The sequence below is a fragment of the Malaclemys terrapin genome, chromosome 2 (assembly GCF_027887155.1).
Source record: "Malaclemys terrapin pileata isolate rMalTer1 chromosome 2, rMalTer1.hap1, whole genome shotgun sequence".
In the NCBI taxonomy this organism is placed as follows: Eukaryota; Metazoa; Chordata; order Testudines; family Emydidae; genus Malaclemys; species Malaclemys terrapin.
The window spans coordinates 116108478-116129206 of record NC_071506.1 but is presented as its reverse complement, the minus strand read 5'-3'; the positions used below and the strand labels follow the sequence as shown (position 1 = coordinate 116129206).

General features: G+C 43.7%; 1 protein-coding gene and 1 long non-coding RNA gene across 2 annotated transcripts in view; one reads left to right on the top strand and one right to left on the bottom strand.

The window, feature by feature from the left end:
• LY86 (lymphocyte antigen 86) overlaps positions 1-20729 on the top strand; it is a 40193-nt gene that overhangs the window by 13864 nt on the left and 5600 nt on the right. The window contains exons 2-3 of the mRNA XM_054019620.1: positions 13892-13978; positions 15033-15161. Coding sequence (XP_053875595.1) covers positions 13892-13978; positions 15033-15161 — 216 coding nt within the window. The remainder of the gene's footprint in view (positions 1-13891; positions 13979-15032; positions 15162-20729) is intronic.
• The window catches only part of LOC128832332 (uncharacterized), a 52557-nt gene continuing 36946 nt past the window's right edge, over positions 5119-20729 (bottom strand). Inside the window, exons 3-4 of the long non-coding RNA XR_008443964.1 lie at positions 9071-9217; positions 5119-5243 (exon numbers count right to left, since the gene is read on the bottom strand). This is a non-coding gene — a long non-coding RNA (uncharacterized LOC128832332). The remainder of the gene's footprint in view (positions 5244-9070; positions 9218-20729) is intronic.

Genomic DNA, 20729 nt, shown 5'->3' with positions numbered 1-20729 from the left:
TTCTGAGCCCAGGTCATAGAGAGCTTTGAAAGTAAGGACTGAGTCCTTGAACTTCATTCAAAATTCTATGGGAAGCCAATGTAGTGAGTGGAGGACACGTTTGAAGAATCCTTCCGTCAACCTAGCTACCACCTCTCAGAGAGATGGATTTACTACAGCAACTGAAGAATCCCTTTCTTCACTGTAGTAAGTGTCTAAGCTGCAGCTGTGCTGCTGTAGCGTTTCTAGTGTAGACATACCCTTAACCTCAACCTGTTTTTTCAAGCTTATATTGGCAACAATGAGGTCTAGAAATTTTCCCTTTTTCAATTCTGATATAATCACTTGACTCTGGGAGCTGGGACCTCAGGCACAAGCCTGTAGTGTCCACACTCAATCCAGCCCTTCTGTACATAATTGCTATTTGCAGTATTGACAACCCCAAATGTTTGATACTCATGAGTCAGACTGGAAAAAATATAATGACATTAGCTTAAATATCATGAGCTTTAAAAAATATATTACATTTTTTAGGATCTTCTGGGTTTGAAACTTTCAGTTGCACATTTTCAGGCTTTTCTCTGCAACCAGAATGAGCGCTAGAAACTTACTCTTTCAGAAATGAAAGCTAGGATTCACACATAATCACTTGTCTCCAGGAGCTGGGGCTTTAAGTAATACACTAAATATCACACGAGTTTGCAGCACTATTGCAGCAGGGTGCACAGATACTTTGCAGCCCCAAAGACATGTGACATTCCTCCCACTCCACCTCTGTGATGCCGACATGAGCCAAAGTGTGGGGTTTTGGAGACAAAACCCAGCAGGAATTCTGCACTGGGTTTCAGAGTGCACCCCCGAGCTAAGTGAAATGCCAAGCAGCACTTGAAGATTCAAGTTAGCAAACTCAGTGTTGACTGTGACTCTGAGGTCAATGTAGACCAGGACAAAGTGTGCTCAGCCTGGTGTCAGCTAATCATGATTAAACCCTTTCAGTTGCAGAGCTACCCAGGGTTTAATCACCATTAGCGGACATGAGTTTATACAATTTGTTCTGCTCTACACTGAATGCAAAGTCACCGTCAGCATTGCATCAGCTAACTCGGTTCTTCACAACCATGTTCCAGCATGGTCCAGTTTTGGAGTGAAGGCAAGTCCTAAGTGGAGGTTCATCAAATAGAGTGTACATGGGCATAATCTGAAACTTTAATTCTGCTTCAACAGAGGCCATCTCAGTTCACTATGAGTGGGTTCCACTGCATTTCAAATCTCTCTCTGAGCGTTCAGGTTAATTTATTCAAATAGACATTAAAAGGGAAGTGTTGAGGGAATGCATAAATTATGGCATCCAAAACAGTTAATCATTCTTTATCTCCTTTGTTCACTTGGATGTTGTGAGGATTAGTTTTGTTAAGAGCTCTGAAGGTGAAAAGTGCTGTTTAAGTGCTAAGTATTTTTTCCCTCATGCTTATTTCCAGTTCCTGCAGCACTGTACTGTCCTTGTGTGACCCTAATAAAACCATTCAATACAATTGCATTGTTTATCAGCTCCCAAAAGTGTGATTTTGAAAGGCCAAAAGGTACCAGAATCATACTGGAGAGCTTCTGTAATGCTCTGAGATGTGCAGAGATGTGAACTCTGTCACACGAGCACCACAAAGCTCATGTGATTGCTGCCTCTAATCTGCTGCACTCATTTATTATAATGACTTGGAAGCAGTGGTATTTTGAGGCAATATCAGATTACTTCAAGGTGAAATTGAACCCAAAGCAAGGTCAACAAGAGGGGAGAAAAGACAAGCACAATTCTAGAACAGACCATCAAAATTATTAGAACAGACCTTTTTACACTGTGGCAGTCCAGTTTCTGCAATGCTGCAGGAATGCTGGAACAATTTGTATAGTGGAGGTGCCATTGAACCAAACTGTACACCCCGTATATGATGGAAACCACTTCATGCCAAGGGGTGCAGCAGCACCTATGCAATGTTGTGTTAGTCACACTGATGTGAGTGAGGCCTGCTAAGGAAAACAAGACAAGATAAATACATTTTTTTTAAAATGTATCAAGTGAATTTCTTTGAAACTCCAACCAACAGTATTTTTTGGATAGTCTCAGAGGTGAAAGTGGGCTGGTATGGGCTGGTATGGCCTACCAATAAGAAGTAGCCGCCGGTACCAGCCCGTACACAGACCACGTTGCAGAGCTACCCAGGGTTTAATCACCATTAGCGGACATCGCTGCCTCTTTTGCTCCCATCCCAGGGCTGCCGATGGGAGGGAGGGGGCAAAAGGGGCAGCTGCTCCAGGGCCCAGTGATTTAAAAGGGCCCGGGGCTCCTGGCCACCGCTAACACAGCAGTGGCCAGCGTCCTGGGCAATGCAGGCCAGGCAGGGTGGACGGGCTGGCTAGGGGAGGCTGACCCCCACTCCTTCTGCCTGAGGCCCCGCCCCTTCCAGGGGCCCTGAGCCGAGCCCCCGTACCAGTAAGTAATTTACCTTACTTTCACCCCTGGATGGTCTACTCACTCTTCCAGAATAATCCAATAGAATTCACCTACTAGCTACAAGGAATGTCAAATGAGATTGAAATCCAGCACTATGGTGCCACTGCATGCAATGTGCCAGGCAGTCTATATATAAATACGGACTGCAAGGAATATCCCTATAAACATTCAGGAAGTAGTGAAATGAGAGACGTGCCATTGTATCTGATTTGTCCGATCAGTGGGTAGTGTTCCAACTAATGGCTGATGAATAGCAGAGAGTCAACAGGGGTTCCAAATTCTAGCTCAAAAAGAGCAGTGCGGCCCTGGTGAAAGCTGCAATCTCAATGCTGAACACACTCGAAACCTCAGTAGCATCCGTGGGTCCTATTATGTTCAAAGAAGGGGACAGAACTTCAGCTGTAGTCAACCGTTCAGACCAGCTGAGGATCTAGCTGAGCATTTGTACCTGAAAGTAGTCGTGTGAAAGTAGTCAGAAATAGAGATAGGCTTGAACCCAAACCGCAGATCTAGACACCCCTATGCCTTGAGGAAGTTCAGCTCTAGTTCCTAACGCTGGGACTCAGACCCATCTCAAGCAAAAATATAAAGACATAAAAATGCCTATTTTTCCGTTAAGCATTTACTTGCAGAAAAGCTAAATGTTTTTGCAAAATTTCAATCATGATTTCAAATGTTGGTAACATATCAAAAGCTGAACTGGAATAGCAAACTATCTGAAACCAGAAGAAGAGTTTCTAGCTTTAATTATGGAAGAGATAACAGATTGAAGGAGTGGGTGGAGGGACGACTGGGATCTGGGAACATACAGTACTGTGCACTATGAAGTGTTGCAGGAAAGGGAATCATCATGTATTTTATAGTCAAAAAGGTAAATGTTTTTGCTTTGGATATGTGAAAGACATAACATGTAAAAAAAAAATCAGTCTAGATGAGTCACTTCTGACTGAGGCAAACAAGAAAGAACAAGTATAAAGTCTCCATGAGACAAAATACATTGATTCACTCTTGGAACATTGTGCATCTGAAAACCGAAATGGCAGCTGCTTCACAGTTGCTCCTGTAGGAGACAGGGGATTCCTCCACATTTAAAGGGTCAGTACAGAAAAAGCAGAATAGACTCTCCTTTCAGCTACATAGCTACCCAGGCACAGTAAAATTTGCAGACATCTTTATTTAACAAAAAAAGCCTACTTTGGGTTCTCTAAGTTCCTTTAGCTGCATCCACTCTGCCTACTTCTCACTGGCACTGCAGCTCATCCTACCTTCACCTTACTCAGGAAGAATTGCTACCAAGAGGTCCCATCTCAACTACAGAACTATCATGTTAGACTGTAAAGTCCTACACCCATGTACCATAGAGTGATGGTCAGAAATGTGTGTCCCCAACCCCAGTGGGAAGTTTTGACTTTTCAGCAAAAATTCAAAAGCCATAAAATTTCTTTTGGGAAATTCCACTGCACATTCTCATGTGAGCTGTCGTTTGAGTGCCTCATACCTCCATTCTCCTCTACAGTCATGGTTTCTGGACAGACTACATCTTGCATGATGCACCACAGGCTCGCCTCTTGTAGAAGCACTGTGGTGTCTCATGGGAGTCCCATGGCCAAAGCACATCATGGAAGATGTAGTCCAGCTGGGGATCCCAGTCCATGAAGGAGAACAGAGGCATGAGGCACTTGAACTGCAACTCCCATAAGTTCAATTTTTCAACAAAAAGTCAACCTTTTCCATAAAAAGCAGACAGCTTTCACGAAGAACTTCGTTTTGTCAAAAACCCAGTTTTCCACTGAAAAACAGTTTTGACTAAAAAATTTTGACCAGTCTTAGTGCCATGATTCAGTTAGATGGTTAAAAAACAGACCAGTCCCATCTAACAGAGCAAAACCAAACTGTATTTGTTGCAATATCATTTTGTAACTGTGTCCCCGTATGAAAACTTCAGTGTTGGAACTTTTAACCATTCAACCATCTGTAGCTCTTATGCAAGCTCAACACATTACAGAAAGCAGTGGCAGCAGCACCTAGAGTAACACTGGTTGATACATTTGAGCCACTGACTCCTGATTAGTCCAAAATCTGAGCAGCTGCTTCCTAAACTTTATCATCACACTTTGCATTAAATACAGAAGTGAGAGATTCGCTTGCAGAAGCAAAGAGGAAACCAACCCCTGAGAGGGGACAGAGAAAAGTGGGGAGGGGGCCCTAGATGCTTTAGAGAAAAGAGAAGTCTAAAACCATATCTCCCACAAGAGCAAGAAACGGCTCTTTTCACTTCATTGCAATGACTTTTGAAACCAAAGTTGCAAAATAAGAAGTGACAGGAAGGGAAAAAAAACCAAGCCATCAGGTCCCTCTGACTCTTGTGTAACTATTAAACAGCTCCCTTGGCGCCATCCTCCTTTTCTAGTCCGTCACACAACTACAGGGACTCGTTCATTGAAAGAAAAAACAAAATGCAGCTCACTGGCATGAAGCCTTGGGCAAATATCATTGCCTTTTTGCCTCACTGCTTTATTTGATAGTTATTTTTAAGAACAGAAATTAAGTTTTGGGTGGACCTTTGGAGAGCTTACACGCTTCCCTGGTCTAGGTTTGTTTGGGGTTTTTTTAGGGTACTCACCCATCTTCTCTTTACCGCCTCTTGCTTTTTCCTTTCCATTTGTGCATTTGAGTCACCAGGCTTCATTGCTCACAGGCTCCCGCCACACTTTCATCCCTGCTGGCCCCACCTACCAGTCACACATACAGTGTAAACCTGTGGGAGGGGGAGGACCATTGTAAAGACAGCATTCAAACTGGAACACAATGCACTGCTGCCACATCAACCCAGCCTCACAGAAGACAATCTTGACTCCAATGGGGCGCCATTTCAGATTTTGATGGCGGGGGAGAGGGGGCAACTTTAACCATGATTCCAGGGGCTACTTAGGCACCTGAAAACTCTAGGGATTTTTTTTTTTTTTTTTTTTTTTTTGCAGATAATAACTTAGAAATTAGCTGTATCTCATTCCTATATAAAAAAAGAGAATTAAATATTAGACCCACTTAGCTCTAATACTAACATGTTCTCACATCTTATGTCAAGTCATTTAAGGGACACTGGTTAGGTTTAAAAATTTAATGTATATTCTTAATTTGTTATAAGGGCGTGTCTACACTATGAAATTGTCGACAAAACTTTTGTCTTTCATGGGTACTTTAAAAAGCCCCGCCACAAAAGACAAAAGTTTTGCTGACGCAAGTGGCAGTGGGAATGCAGCTTTGTCAGCAGGAGCACTCTCCTGCAGACAAAGCTAACGCTGCTCGTGGGGCTGGAAGTCTGCTGACAAAGTACCAACAAAGAGCATTTACACACGCTGATTTTTAGAATAATCTAGATTACTTTTCAGAGTAGCAGCCGTGTTAGTCTGTATCCGCAAAAAGAATAGGAGTACTTGTGGCACCTTAGAGACTAACAAATTTATTTCAGCATAAGCTTTCGTGGGCTGTAGCCCACGAAAGCTTATCCTCAAATAAATTGTTAGTCTCTAAGGTGCCACAAGTACTCCTATTCTAGATTACTTTCAATCATTTTTTTGCAGTTCACCAAGCTTGGAATAGATCATTTAACTTTGGAAACATCCTAGTAGGCCAAGGCCCTGTCAGTTTATACTGCACCTGCCTGGGGCAGGTAAAACATGACAACGGCCCAACACTGTAGCATTTAATTTCAGAAAGGAGAACTACACAAAACTGAGGGGGTTAGTTAAACAGAAATTTTTAAGGTACAGAGCCAAAAGTGAAATCCTTGCAAGCTGCATGGAAACTTTTTAAAGACACCATAATAGAGGCTCAACTTAAATGTATAGCCCAAATTAAAATACATAGTAAGAGAACCAAAAAAGTGCCACTGTGGCTAACCAACAAAATAAAAGAAGCAGTGAGAGGCAAAAAGACATCCTTTAAAAAGTGGAAGTTAAATCCTAGCGAGGAAAAGAGAAAAGAGCATAAACTCTGGCAAATGAAGTGTAAAAATAAAATTAGGAAGGCCAAAAAAGAATGTGAAGAACAGCTAGCCAAAGACTCAAAAAGTAACAGCAAAAAAAATGTTAAGTACATCAGAAGCAGGAAGCCTGCTAAGCAACCAGTGGGGCCACTGGATGATCAAGATGCTAAAGGAGCACTCAAGGACGATAAGGCCATTGCGGAGAAACTAAATAAATTCTTTGCATCGGTCTTCACGGCTCAAGATGTGAGGGAGATTCCCAAACCTGAGTCATTCTTTTTAGGTGACAAATCTGAGGAACTGTCCCAGATTGAGGTCGTCAGAGGAGGTTTTGGAACAAACTGATAAACTAAACAGTAATAAGTCACCAGGACCATATGGTATTCACCCAAGAGTTCTGAAGGAATTCAAATGTGAAATTGCAGGACTACTAACTGTAGTCTATAACCTATCATTTACATCAGCTTCTGTACCAGATGACTGGAGGATAGCTAATGTGACACCAGCAGCGGAGCAAAAAAAAAAAAAAAAAAGCCACTGGAGTGCCATCCCCCCGTCTCCACAGCCCAGTCTCCACCCGACTCTATGGTGGCTGCAACAGCTGAGCGCGCCCTGGCCCGGAGCTGCCAAGCCCACGTGCTGCACTAGATCACCGGGGCAGCCTGGCTCGCTTCCCGGCCGCCCTCCCCGCCCAGACCAGGCCAGGCCGGGCCGCTCCATGAGCCATGGGCGCGGCACAGGAAGCCCAGGCCTGCCTCGCGTTCTACAAGGGGCTCGGGTGGAGGGAGCTGCTGCAGGATCTCTGCCAGGCCGTGCTCACCTTCCTGGAGAAGCTGGACTGGAGCAGTTTGCAGGGTGAGTGCTGGGGACCACCCTCTCCCTCCAGGCTTGTGCTGCCATACAGCTGATCAGCGCAAGCCTGGGAGGGAGGAGGAATGTGGCATGCTTGGGGAAGAGGCGGGGCCAGAGCGGGGATTTGGGGAGGGATCCAATGGGGCAGTGAAGGGGCGGGGCTGGGGGCAGGGCCAGGGTGGGGATTTGGGGAGGGATTCAATGGGGGAAAGAGAGGGTGGGGCTGGGGGGCAAGAGCCCCTCGAGGCTCCGCCTGTGCGCCGGAGCGGAGGGCAAAATTGCTTGTTTGTCCAGTGTCCCGACCGAACATCGGTCGGGATGTGGGACAAACAAGTAAATATTGGGACGTCTGGTCACCCTACTCCAGAGGTGATCCCGGCAATTACAGGCCGGTAAGCCTGACTTCAGTACCAGGAAAACTGGTTGAAACTTTAGTAAAGAACAAAATTGTCAGATACATAAATGAACATAATTTGTTGGGGAAGAGTCAACATGTTTTTTGTAAAGGGAAATCATGCCTCACCAATCTACTAGGATTCTTTGAGGGGGTCAACGAGCATGTGGATAAGGGGGATCCAGTGGATATAGTGTACTTAGATTTTCAGAAAGCCTTAGACAAGGTCCCTCACCAAAGGCTCTTAAGCAAAGTAAGCTGTCATGGGATAAGAGGGAAGGTCCTCTCATGGATTGGTAACTAGTTAAAAGATCGGAAACAAAGGGTAGGAATAAATGGTCAGATTTCAGAATGGAGAGAAGTAAATAGTGGTGTCCCCCAGGGGTCTGTACTGGGCCAAATCCTATTCAATACATTCATAAATGATCTGGAAAAAATGGGTAAACAGTGAGGTGGCAAAATTTGCAGATGATCTAAAATTGCTCAAGATAGTTAAGTCCCAGGCAGACTGCGAAGAGCTACAAAAAGATCTCTCAAAACTGGGTGACTAGGCAACAAAATGGCAGATGAAATTCAATGCTGATAAATGCAAAGTAATGCACATTGGAAAACATAATCCAACTATACATATAAAATGATGGGGGTCTAAATTAGCTGTGACCACTCAAGAGAGAGTTGTTGGAGTCATTGTGGATAGTTCTCTGAAAACATTCACTCAATGTGCAGCGGCAGTCAAAAAAGCAAACAGAATGTTGGGAATCATTAAGAAAGGGATAGATAAGACAGAAAATATCACATTGCCTCTATATAACTGCATGGTATGCCCACATCTTGAATACTGCATGCAGATGTGGTCGCCCATCTCAAAAAAGATATATTGGAATTGGAAAAGGTTCAGAAAAGGGCAATAAAAATTATTAGGGATATGGAACAGCTGCCATATGAGGAGAGATTAGTAAGACTGGGACTTTTCAGCTTGGAAAAGAGACGACTAAGAGGGGATATGATAGAGGTCTATAAAATCATGACTAGTGTGGAGAAAGCAAATCAGGAAGTGTTATTTACTCCTCATAACACAAGAACTAGGAGTCACCAAACTAAATTAATAGGTGGCAGGTTTAAAACAAAAGGAAGTATTTTTTCACACAACGCACAGTCAACCTGTAGAACTCCTTGCCAGAGGATGTTGTTAAAGCCAAGAGAATAACAGGGTTCAAAAAAGAACTAGATAAGCTCATGGAGGATAGGTCCACCAGTGGCTATTAGCCAGGATGGACAGGGATGGTATCCCTAGCCTCTGTTTGCCAGAAGCTGGGAATAGGTGACAGGGGATGTATCACTTGATGATTACCTGTTCTGTTCATTCCCTCTGGGGCACCTGGCATTGGCCGCTGTTGGAAGACAGGATACTGGACTAGATGGATCTTTGGTCTGACCCAATATGGCCGTTCATATGTTCTGAAATCATCACATGTCCACTTGACTCCAGGAGCTGGGGCTTTAAGGAAAACAATAATTATCATGAGACTCATGACAAAATCATGAGAGTTGGCAACACTGCTTTTATTTCTATTTAAAGGCTAGTTACTTTCCAAAAGTCTCTTAAACACAACACTACAGTGATTGAGTTGCAGTTCTCACAAAAGAATATTTAAAACCAAACAACAAGAAAATTCCACATTTTAAAGATTAGAAAAAAAATTGAGACTTCTGAGGTTTACCAGGGCCACTGCAGGCAGGAAAGGAAAATAAACAGGCACAGGAGCTCTGGGCAGCTCTTCCTCTTGAAAGAAAGTTGGTGGGTCAAATCTTCTACTCCTGAATCCAGTAAAACTTCTATTGCCGTCAGTGCCTCCACTCATAGATATTAACTTAATTAGCTTAATAACTATATACTTCATACTTAAATATCTGAGCCATCTTATCCAGGGCTACACATTTTATACTCATTGGCTGAGGGACTACATTTTCTGGCATATTCTGAACAGTGCTGAGCACACAGATGGTGCCCAGTGAATAATACAAATCATGATAATAATCATCAACTTTATGGACTCTGTGGATGTAATTTCTATTCTTTGTTCTGGAATTGGCCTGGATACAGCTGAAACCCTAAGAATTTGAGGCATAAATACATCTGATACTTTTATGACACTTTCTGATTCCTTCCTTTTCTCGAACTCAGAACAAAAAAATGACAAAACAAAATGGTTTTCAGTTAAAATGTAAAATTGCACAGTAGCCATTGCTCTACAACCCAGCATGGGACAGAACCTGCCACCTCTTGGGAGTTAAGTGATCTCCTCTTATCTGACTCTCATTCTCCAGCCTTCCTGACCTCTGTGCTGCTTTTCATGCTGTCAACCAGGGCATCCATCCTAACCTCCTGGGACCATTTGCTGGAGTCTCAGAGAACTGGCCACCTTGGTTTTGCTCTCATCTATCAGAGTCCTCTTTTTTTGGCAGCATGCAGCAGAGAGATAGCTCCTTATCCAGCAAACGAGCCTTTCTCTGAAAGACCTGAGTACTACTCCCCGCATAGACTTACTGCATGATCTCAGGCCAGTGTGTTAAGGACAGAGTTTCAAAAACCTTTTAAAAAGAACAGGAGTATTTGCGGATACAGATTAACACAGCTGCTACTCTGAAACCTGTCAAACCATTTTAGGCACCCAAAGATGTAGCTAGGCATCTAGTGGGGTTTACAAAGCACCTAACCTTCTAGGCACTTTTGAAAATCATGCTAGGTCCCTAAATACCTTTGAAAATCTGGCCTTTAGAATGAATGTGCCTCAGTGCCCCACCTGTACAATGTACAGCACTGCTCTACCTCACTGAGGGGCTGTGAGGAGAAATAGCTTAGACCTTGTGAGGCGCTCAGATACTACGGTGATGGGGCCACATAAGTACCACAGGTATAGTGGGAACTTCTTTATACCACTGCTATCCCTTCCCTTGGTTTTGGCCCCTTCTTTTCACATACGTCCCCAAATCTCCCCCTTTCTGAATGTAACCTTGGCTCAGAGGGCTTGGCTGTATTTTTTCTGAGATCCCTGTGTTATCTCTAAAACAGTGGTTCCCAAACTAGGGTTCGTGAACCCCTGGGTGTTCGCAGAACGTTACAGGGGGTTCGCCAGAAAAATGTCACTAATGGCAAACAGAGGACCCCGGGCATTGGAGACAGCAGGTGGGATCCAGTTGCAGGGCAGACACCCTGAGCCCTAGGGAGAGCGGTGCCAGGCAGTAGGGGTTGGCAGCCTGAGCCCTAGGGAGAGCGGGGCCGGGCAGCTGGGGCCGGCAACCCGAGCCCTGCCCCCATCAGCTGGGGAGCCGGCAGCCCAAACCCCAGCGCTCCACGCAGGGCTGGCAGCCCGAGCCCAGGGAGAGCGGGGCCGGGCAGTAAGGGCTGGCAGCCCGAGCCCCACCCCTGTCAGTGGGGGAGCCGGCAGCCTGAACCCCAGCCCAAGCCCCAGGGACAGCGGGGCCGGGCAGTTGCAGCCAACAGCCCGAGCCCTGCCCAGGTCAGCGGGGGAGCCGGCAGCTCGAACCACAGCGCTCCGCATGGGGCTGGTAGCCCGAGCCCCAGGGAAAGCGGGGCCGGGAAATTGGGGCCAGCAGCCCGAGCCCTGCCCCGTCAGTGGGGGAGCCGGCAGCCCAAACCCCAGCCCAAGCCCCAGGAATTTGTCAAATCTCATCTAAAGCTAGAACCACGGCCCTCCTGGTTACCACCAGCCACAACCTCACCCGAAACTAGAGGTGGGTGAAACATACCAAGCTTTTTTCACAGAAAGTTTTGAATTTTTTTCACATTTTTCAAAATTCCCCAAGAAAAATTTACAAAAAACTGAAACGGAAAAATGGTCCATTTTCAAAAACTGTTTTCATGAAACATTTTCTGATTTTTAAAAACCAAAAATGAATTTATTTTTATTCGAAACCATTTTTTTTTTAAACAAAAGCTAAAAAAACATTTTTGGTTTCTGGTTTTTCTATGTTCATTAAAAAAAGTTTCAATTAAAAATATTTTTCAGAGGTTCATAGATTCTGGGGCCCGGCGGTTGGGGCATCCATCACACTGAGGAAATTTAAACTTAAATCCCTGAAAATATTCATTTTTAGAAGGGGGTTCACGAGATTTCACAATTTAGTGAAAGGGGTTCGCGGGCTGTTAAAGTTTGGGAACCACTGCTCTAAAACAACCTCCTCCCTCCCAGCCCCCCACTTCCCCAGGAATTCCTGTTTTACAGGCTAGACTTCCAGATCCTTAATTTAATCACCAGCCCTTCCTTATCTTAATCACCCTCCCTCTGTTTGTAAACAAAATACTGACACCCTGCCCCAGGGGCACATCTCCTCTGCAGAACTTACATTTCACACTAATGTTGTGCTGTAGCTAAGAGCTCCACCTGGAAGCTCGCATACCTCCTGTACGAAACTCAGGGGGGGCTCCTGCCCCACTTTGCCCCCCTAAATGGTGCCCCGCTAGAATTGCAAAGATGTGAAACTGTCCCTATCCCACCGTTTTCAGTTCAATAAAATGTCACCTACAAAGCCTGGGCTAAGGTTTTCAAAAATAGGAGCATAAAGTTAGGTTCCTAAAAAAAGAACAGGAGTACTTGTGGCACCTTAGAGGCTAACAAATTAGGTTCCTAAGTCCTTAACTAGGCACCTAAGTGACCTGATTTTCATTCACCAGGCAACTTTCCCTGAAGTCACCCACGGTTTCTGAAATGTTTTTAACAAGTTTGTTTTGGTCTACGCCCGGGGTTCTCAAACTTTATTACACCGTGACCTCCTTCTGACAACAAAAATTACTGCACGACCCCAGGAGGGGGGGACCGAAGCCTGAATCTGCCCGAGTCCTGCCGCCTTGGGTGTGGGTGCCAAAAGCCAAAGGGATTCAGCCTCAGGCAGAGGGCCTGTAACCTGAGCCCCGCCACCAGGGCTGAAGCCCTCGGGCTTCTGCCCCAGGTGGTGGGGCTTTGGCCCCAGCAAGTCTAATGTCAGCCCTGATGATCTTATTAAAATGGAGTCGCGACCCACTTTGGAGTCCTGACCCACATTTTGAGAACCGCTAGGCTATGCTTGCAGTTAAACCAGTTCAGCACTGGCTCAGCTGCAGTTGTTGTCGACACCCAGCATCAGAAATGGATATATTGACAAAGCGTTAAAGTATTAAATAATTTAAGGACAGGCCAGGTCCTAACGGCTAGAAAGCAGGAATGTAGGGGGAGGGAGAGGATTTCAATTTATACAAGAGTCTGGTCAGTTTCATGCTGCTATTCAGTGATAGGCAGCAGTAAAACTGACAAGAATCTTGTCAATTTCAGACAGCAGCTGCCAGAGTTTGTTGTACCCCAGCACCCAAGCATCCAGCTTGGAGGCATTTTTCATTTCAGAAACATCATGTTTCAATGTTGAAAAAACAAATAGATTTCAATTCGGGAAAAAAAATGAATTTTTGGCTTTTTGTCCTGATTCAGGATGAAAAAATTTCCAAAAACTTTCACATACCTAAATTAAATTTCCCAGCCAGCTCTATTAGGCATTACTGCAATACAAATAGAACAATAAATAATAATTATAGTATTAATTATTATTATCTCAGTGGTTTGAGCATTGGCCTGCTAAACCCAGGGTTGTGAGTTCAATCCTTGAGGGGGCCATTTAGGGGTCGGGGGGGGGAATAGTTGGGGATTGGTCCTGCGTTGAGTAGGGGGTTGGACTAGATGATCTCCTGAGGTCCCTTCCACCCCTGATATTCCATGTATGTTCTATTATTAAGCACAAGTCACTGTGATAGAGGGAACGAGAGTTTAGGGACACTGGAAAGTGCAGCTGTGCAAGGACTCTTGTTTCAACTGAGTCCTGATTGCCATCCCTGAACTCCCATTTTGAGTTGTCTCTCCCCACGGCAGGTCCCAGCCACATTCTGGCTGAAAGCGAACGTAGTTGGGATTAGCGTGATGTCGGTGAAATAGGCACAGAGCAGTCTAATCCTTTAGCCACACGATGTCGGAGTATGGGGATTATGTTTGGGAGGATTTCAAAGAAAATATGTGTGACTTGATTTTCATAAGGATTCTATTCTTTTATCGTTATTTGTTATGAAGTAGAGTTCCCATGCATTGGAAATAAAAGTAAAAATCAATTGCCTGTTACCTTTTGACAGATCCTGTGCAAGATTTTGCTCTTAGCATCGATGACTGTTCCAATATCTTAACGAATACTTTTAACGTCAGAGCTGCAATGGTCTTAAGTAAGTAAAGTGCTGTTTTTGAGTGTTACAAATAAGATACTTCATTGTGCATGTGTCAGTGTTAAAGAAGGTCTGATGAATAATAACCAAGTGCTTTTGATAAAACATGAGAGGGTTTATCGCTCTCATGCGAGGGTCCAGGGGCTCAGACACAGATTGGGCCTCAGGAGGCATAGATTCTACTCTCAGTGTGTCTCTGACTTACTGTGTGACCTTGAGCAAGTCACTTCACCCCTCCCCACACCTTTGTTTTTCCTCCCACCCTTTGTCAGCCTGTTCACATTGTAAACTTGTTCGGGCAGGGGGTTGTCCTTTGGGTATTGTCTTCGCTGCAAAGTTAACTCAAAGTTACTCCTCCGGAGTTAGCCTAGCTAGAGAGTGAGAGCGGCCACACCGCAAAATAACACTTGAGCTGCTGTGGCCAAACTGGCCCTGCGCTCACTCGTGTGCAGCACTAAGACGTCTGGGGACATGTCTGTTTTCGGGGGTCACAAGCGAGACAAGTTTGAGGGTTATATTACAATCCTTGCACATGCTTGTTCACAACCCCTGACTGCAGGGTTTGAATCCAGTAGCCTCAAAAGGAAGCTACTCTTCATTCAAAAAGAACAGGAGTACTTGTGGCACCTTAGAGACTAACAAATTTATTAGAGCATAAGGTTTCGTGGGATATGCATCCGAAGAAGTGGGCTGTAGTCCACGAAAGCTTATGCTCTAATAAATTTGTTAGTCTCTGCGGTACCACAAGTACTCCTGTTCTTTTTGAGGATACAGACTAACACGGCTGCTACTGTGAAACTCTTCATTCACTACATGTCTTGTTATCTACCACCAGGGACATTACAGGGCAATTTCTGTATCGCAGGGTGTTCTATGGTTTCAGGAACTCTCAGTGAAATTGGGGCCTAAATAAGAAAAGAATAGGATCTTTTTAAAATAAATAATAAACTAATAATTTAATTCACTTAATTAATAAATTCATTATAAAATAAATAATAATAGCTCAATTTCCAAACAGTTCTCTCCCTGAACTCTTCTTCTGTTTTCTGCGTAGGACAGAACATCAAAGAACTGTCTATGGACATTAATCTCATCATAAATGGGAAGAGTATCCTAGCCTACTCACAGAAACTCTGTGAGCCGAATGGCCGAAGGTTTATTTTCTGTGGAAAGAAAAAAGGAGGTAATTTTACCTAGCACACTAAACACTTGATGGGTGCTGAACACTGCAAGCAGGACACACCTGCTGTGCTGCTGAATGTACCACTACTTCCTAACATTCTGTTTACTTCAACAGAATGTTAGTGGATGACAGAAACACAGTAGGAGAGCGTCCTTTTATTTTTAAAGTCTTCTTTTTGCATAACGGGCTCACTAGCTTGTGTTTTAATGGCACAGAGGTCTGAGTGCTATATACATCAGAGTTCACGGGGAATTTAGAAGGATAATCTATAACTCAATATATAATGTAAATAAGTAGCCTGGGCCTATACCCCTTATGTTCAGTAGCAGTCTTATCTCAGCAAGACTGCTTGCATATCTGAGGACTATTGCAGGACTGTCTCCTATTTTTGTAAAAGCAAGGGCTGAGCTAATGAACAAGATTACTTGAGAAATGTCTCCTATCTCAAAAGTTGTGTTTCCTGTTCACTGATCCATAATCCTTTCATAGAAGTTGCGCCTGAGTAAGGATTAAAGACTGCAGCATTTGGACCACGATACATTTTGGTACCATCTAAAGTATTTGGTTTTATTTAAGGATCTCTAATAATAATAAATTCTTACTCTTCGTGATGCCATGCTCATCTCTTTGGGCTGATTTGAAAAGAAAGGCGGGTGGAGGGCAATTTCCTAGGGAGTTAAGAGAATGGCAGTTTAGTAAGTTAGTTTTGAAAGCTATTTTTCCCCAGTCACCTGCATCTCCATCAGCGCTATGATAATTCATTTCCTGTAGGGCTGTGGGTTTGGTGACCGCACACTGCACTGTTGACAAGATGACCTCAGGGGAATTGCTAAGACATTTCATACAGTACAGAGATATCAAAAAGAATAGAAGAGAAATACTGCACGAGCAACCAATTATGTAAATTCTGCAAACCAGATAGACAGAAAAATTAAATTCAGAGACTTTCTCAATAGTGTACTGAATTAAAGAAAAAATAAGACACCCACAGATCTACTGGAAGATTGTCTTCTTCTGACGAAGTGCTTAATAACACCCTGCAGAAAACGCATTAAGGAGAACTAGAGTCGATCCTGAGCCCAGCACAAGCTGCTGTTTACACATTAAGCCACACAGCCAAACCCTTCTGGGGTATGCAGATCCTTAATCTTAGCCTGGCAGGGAGATTGTTTTCACTAATTGAAGTACATCATGATATAAAACAACACTTGATTGTTTAAATAATGCCATGTATCTTCATTTAGAAGCTGCCCTCAATTAATGACGGAACCTTATCACACAGTTGTTAATAGAAGCCATGTGGTTTAATAGCCACTTTCATTGGGTAGCCAGGACTTTCCCATGCAATCCACAGAGGGAAGGGGTTAAGTTTGGTAGATGATGGGGCTCCAAAATTGAGATGTGGTATTTCTAGATAGTCAATGTACATTTTTACACTATGTTGTAATGCAGTTTGGTCTCCAGCCCCACATGGAGCAGCTCAACACAGCCACATTTGAAGGCTGTGTCTACACTAGCACTTTTGTCGATATAACTTATGTCACTCAGGGGTGTGAAAAAACAACCCTCTGAGTGACATAAATTACACTGACAAAAGCGCCGGTGCAGACAACGCCATGTCAGTGGGAGACGCTCTCTTGCCAACATAGCTACAGCCGCTCGTTGAGGGTAGTTTAATTATATTGACAGGAGAGCTCTCTCCCACTGGCATAGAGCAGCTACATGGGAGACCTTACAGCAGCGCAGCTGCAGCGGTACATCTGTGCCACTGTAAGGTCTCTAGTGTAGACATGGCCCAGTTCTTAGCATTGTTGTTAAATTTGACCATTGCCCTGTGTAGAGAAGGCCATAATTTGAACTGTCAAATATGAGGTGAAGGAAGTGTGAAGATGGCAGAGTGTTCTCTTTTTAGGGCTGAATTTTGTCAATTAGAGCCCCATCTTCATTTACATTGAGTAACATTTGTAAAGCAAATTTTATTTGACCTCAGTTTAAATATAGTTGCAAGCAGGTTTTGGTTGGCCACTGTAGTGAGAACAAAGACTGTAAAGCTTTCTCCTACCCCGCTCCTAAAAAAGCCACAGGCTTTATAGTTTGTTCCGTTTATAGATCTTGTGGATCTTTTTTGAGAGAACTAGGAATATATGGGGCTGAGAGAGAGGAGGGTGTAGTGGAAAGTAATTGAGGAGGAGTCGAAGGTGGCTAATAGAGAACATTTTCCTTCCTCTATTATCTTTTACTTCTAGATGAGCAACCCATGATTAGAACTGTCGTGTCAGAACAAACATACATGGATGTTTTACCAACATCTTCGTTTCAATTACAGTATTTGTTACCTATCTTTTTACTTTTATTTAAACAAATTGTATAATGGTCACAACTGGACTAGCAAAGCTCACGAGGGCTCTCAAACATGATTCCGAACAACTTATGTCTGTTTCTTTGGGATCTAAACCTATTATACTCTCTGCTGTTCCAAAGAAGACAAAGAGGTGAACTTTAGTAGTGAAAAAAATCATTGCTAAAGTCTTTGTGGTATTAAGTTTAGAGATGAGCTTCCTCTCTCTAGGGAGGAATTTTTCTGATCGTCGTTCATATCCCACACAAGAAAATAGTTACATAAGAGTTAGGGTTGCTCAAGTGCCCATCAACACAGTCACAAAAACCAGAAAAACCACTCATTCTGGTAACATCAGGATCCACATCCAGCACAACTCAGAGACCTTACCCAATTAATGCCCAAACACACTCACAGACTTTTGCGGCTGCACAAACTCGCTTTTTCAGATCCAACATAGGATGCTCAAAGCACACACCCAATTTCTTGCAATCACACTCAACCGAAAAACCTTAACTCGGACCTTAGTTACAAATGAACATACACATGTAATGGCTTGTGTGTAGAATGAGTTACACTTGCAGAATATGAGATGTGAAGTTAGGTATTTCTTTTGAGTGCAATTGTGAGGAAATGGACAAGTATTCTCAGCAAGCAGCTACACCAAAGAGCTGGGTTCTGGTCTGATCTGCCATATGACCTTCAGCAAGAAACTCATCCTCTCCACCTCAGTTTTTCCCACCCATAAAGTGAGTTAAAGATACTCACCCAGCTCCAATATTTATAGATGAGCACTGTTCAGATCAGTTCTGAACCAACAGAATTCATGGCAGTTGTGCCATTGAGTTGAATGGGTGCAGGATCTGGCCCTAGAAGAGCTAAGTATTACTGTATGATTACTCACACAGAAAAAAGTAAAAAATCTATAAAGGTTTAAAGCCCAGAAAAGGAAGAGGTGGGTGCAGATGTACTGGGGCCTTTATATAGTGTAACAAGTGTGAGAATGTTCAAAGATTTTCAGCCTAAGAAAGAGTTGAGAAAGAGGCGTCAGAATTTCATTATAGGTGTTTTGTCAGAAATGAGAGGCAGCTTCACAAGAACAAGTAACTTGAAGTAATTCTCAGGAAATTCTTACCCGCTCCACTTCCTACTGTAAATTGCTAGAGACCTGTTGATGGCAGGGAGAAGGAGTAAATTACTTTTGTTAGGAAGTAAGAGTGAAAAGAATCCACAAAATAGAAAAGAAAGCCTGAAGTCAGCAGTACCTAGAGACCTTTTTATGATGTTCTGAAGAAAACCTCTTCAGTCATGTTAGCCCTTAAGAGAAGGGTTGAACATGGAAGATAATGTCCCAAGAACACTGGCTGTTTTGCACTAACAGATGCTGTGACTTATTAGTATCTTGCAAATATGAAGATGGGGGAAATTTTTTACTGGAAAGTTTACCATGATTTGTGAATTGATCCCATAAATAAGATCAGTCTTTCACACTATATAACCTATGTGAACTCAGACAGGAAAGTTCCAAAGAGGCAATACTTTGCATTCAATGCACAACGCTAAGTGTTTGTCTTAGTTATAATTACGGCAACTAATTTATCTCATTTGCCCCCCACTGATAGGCAAATGCAAGGGTTTAGGAAGATGTACTGTATCAAGAATACTATGTTAAACTGGAATCCCAAAAGCAAGATATGCATTCAGTTGGATTCAGCTTTGGGAGACACTGTTTTCTGCTGTAGCCCCAGCTCTGTAAAGTCCATGGAGAGGCAATCACACTGGTTTCAGGGTCCTGGTTTAAACAACACAGCCACCAAAGTGGGTGGTTCTGGTCAGCTAGGGGTTTGGTCATATTGATTCAGAATATCTCTTGGGAGCCTCCAGTAGCTGAAGATTAAAGCTGCTCTCATCCCCCGCAGCAGAGGCCCACATATTGGTGAAGGGGAGAAGAGTCTATTTCCCCATCTGTGAAGTGGAACTGATATTCACCCAGCTCACAAAAAAATAGAACTCGGGGATGCACAGCACCTACCCTCCTACTAAATTCTAGATCGGCTTCCCATGATGCCCCAAAAAATAGTACTGGTGGTGGTGGTTTCTGCTCAACACAGTAGTCCTAGGAATAGCTCCTACTGCTACCACCTCAAGCAAGAGTGTGGCCACAACACATGGGCAGGACCTCAGGGTCTCCTAATGGGGGAAGTACATCTACAGCCCAGGATTGCCTTAATCTAGCCCTGGTGGGATGGTCAAAGTTTGATTTATGGTGTAGTAGAAAAATTAGCATCTACCTTCACCAGGGAGATACCAGTATCCCCACACGTTCAGAAGCATGTGTGTTGTATGATCTTGCCTAATTCAGTTTCAAACATAGGCTTTGCAAAGCTAGGACACCGCCATTTCACTTTCAATCTCTTGCCAGTTCTGAAATACTCCAGGGCTGACTTCATTGACTAACGTGATCTGTGAAGAGTCTCTATCTCCAACTGTTAGAGAAGGATTCAGAGCCCATACTTCCTCCACTTTTGTCCTCTGCTGTTGTCTTGTTGGGCAGTTTGATCCTGGTTCCAAGCTGCCTGTCCCACTTGCTGCATTTTCCTTCTCAAACACAACCCACTGCAGGAGATTCTACAGAAAGGGGCTGCTTTCTGCACTGCACTGTTCACACCAGCACTTTACAAAAAAGACAGCTCCCATCTACACCTCTGCTTCTGCAAATGCTTAAACCCCACTTTAATAAAAGAGGAAATGAAGACAGAGAGGGCAAGTGACTTGCCTACGGGGCCCAAAATGTCGACATCAACACTGGGATTAGAATTCAGGATATTTTAGCTGCTGACCCTAAATCCAATTCACTAGACTACAGCTGGCTCATGGCCTGGACTCTCCAGCTGCTTCACCTGTGCCATGGGAAGCATTTTCCTTTTCAAAGAGCTGTTGCCATGGTTGCTCACTTCTGCACATGAAGCAGGAGCCTTAGAGTCTGAGGCTTCTCTGCTGCATCGAGTAATGACTCAAAATTTTAAAAATACTGCAAAACCCTGTTCTGTTTAGTTTTGCTAAATACCAGACAGGAATTATTGGCCCGGATTCTGCAGACACTGAAGCACCTGCACAACTTTACTCACATGGGCAGTGATTACACTGGGACTCTGAATAATCTCTCTTACACTAAGAAGATGGTCCATACCTTTACACTTCTCTCAGAGAGTTGTTGTCCATAAAGCTTT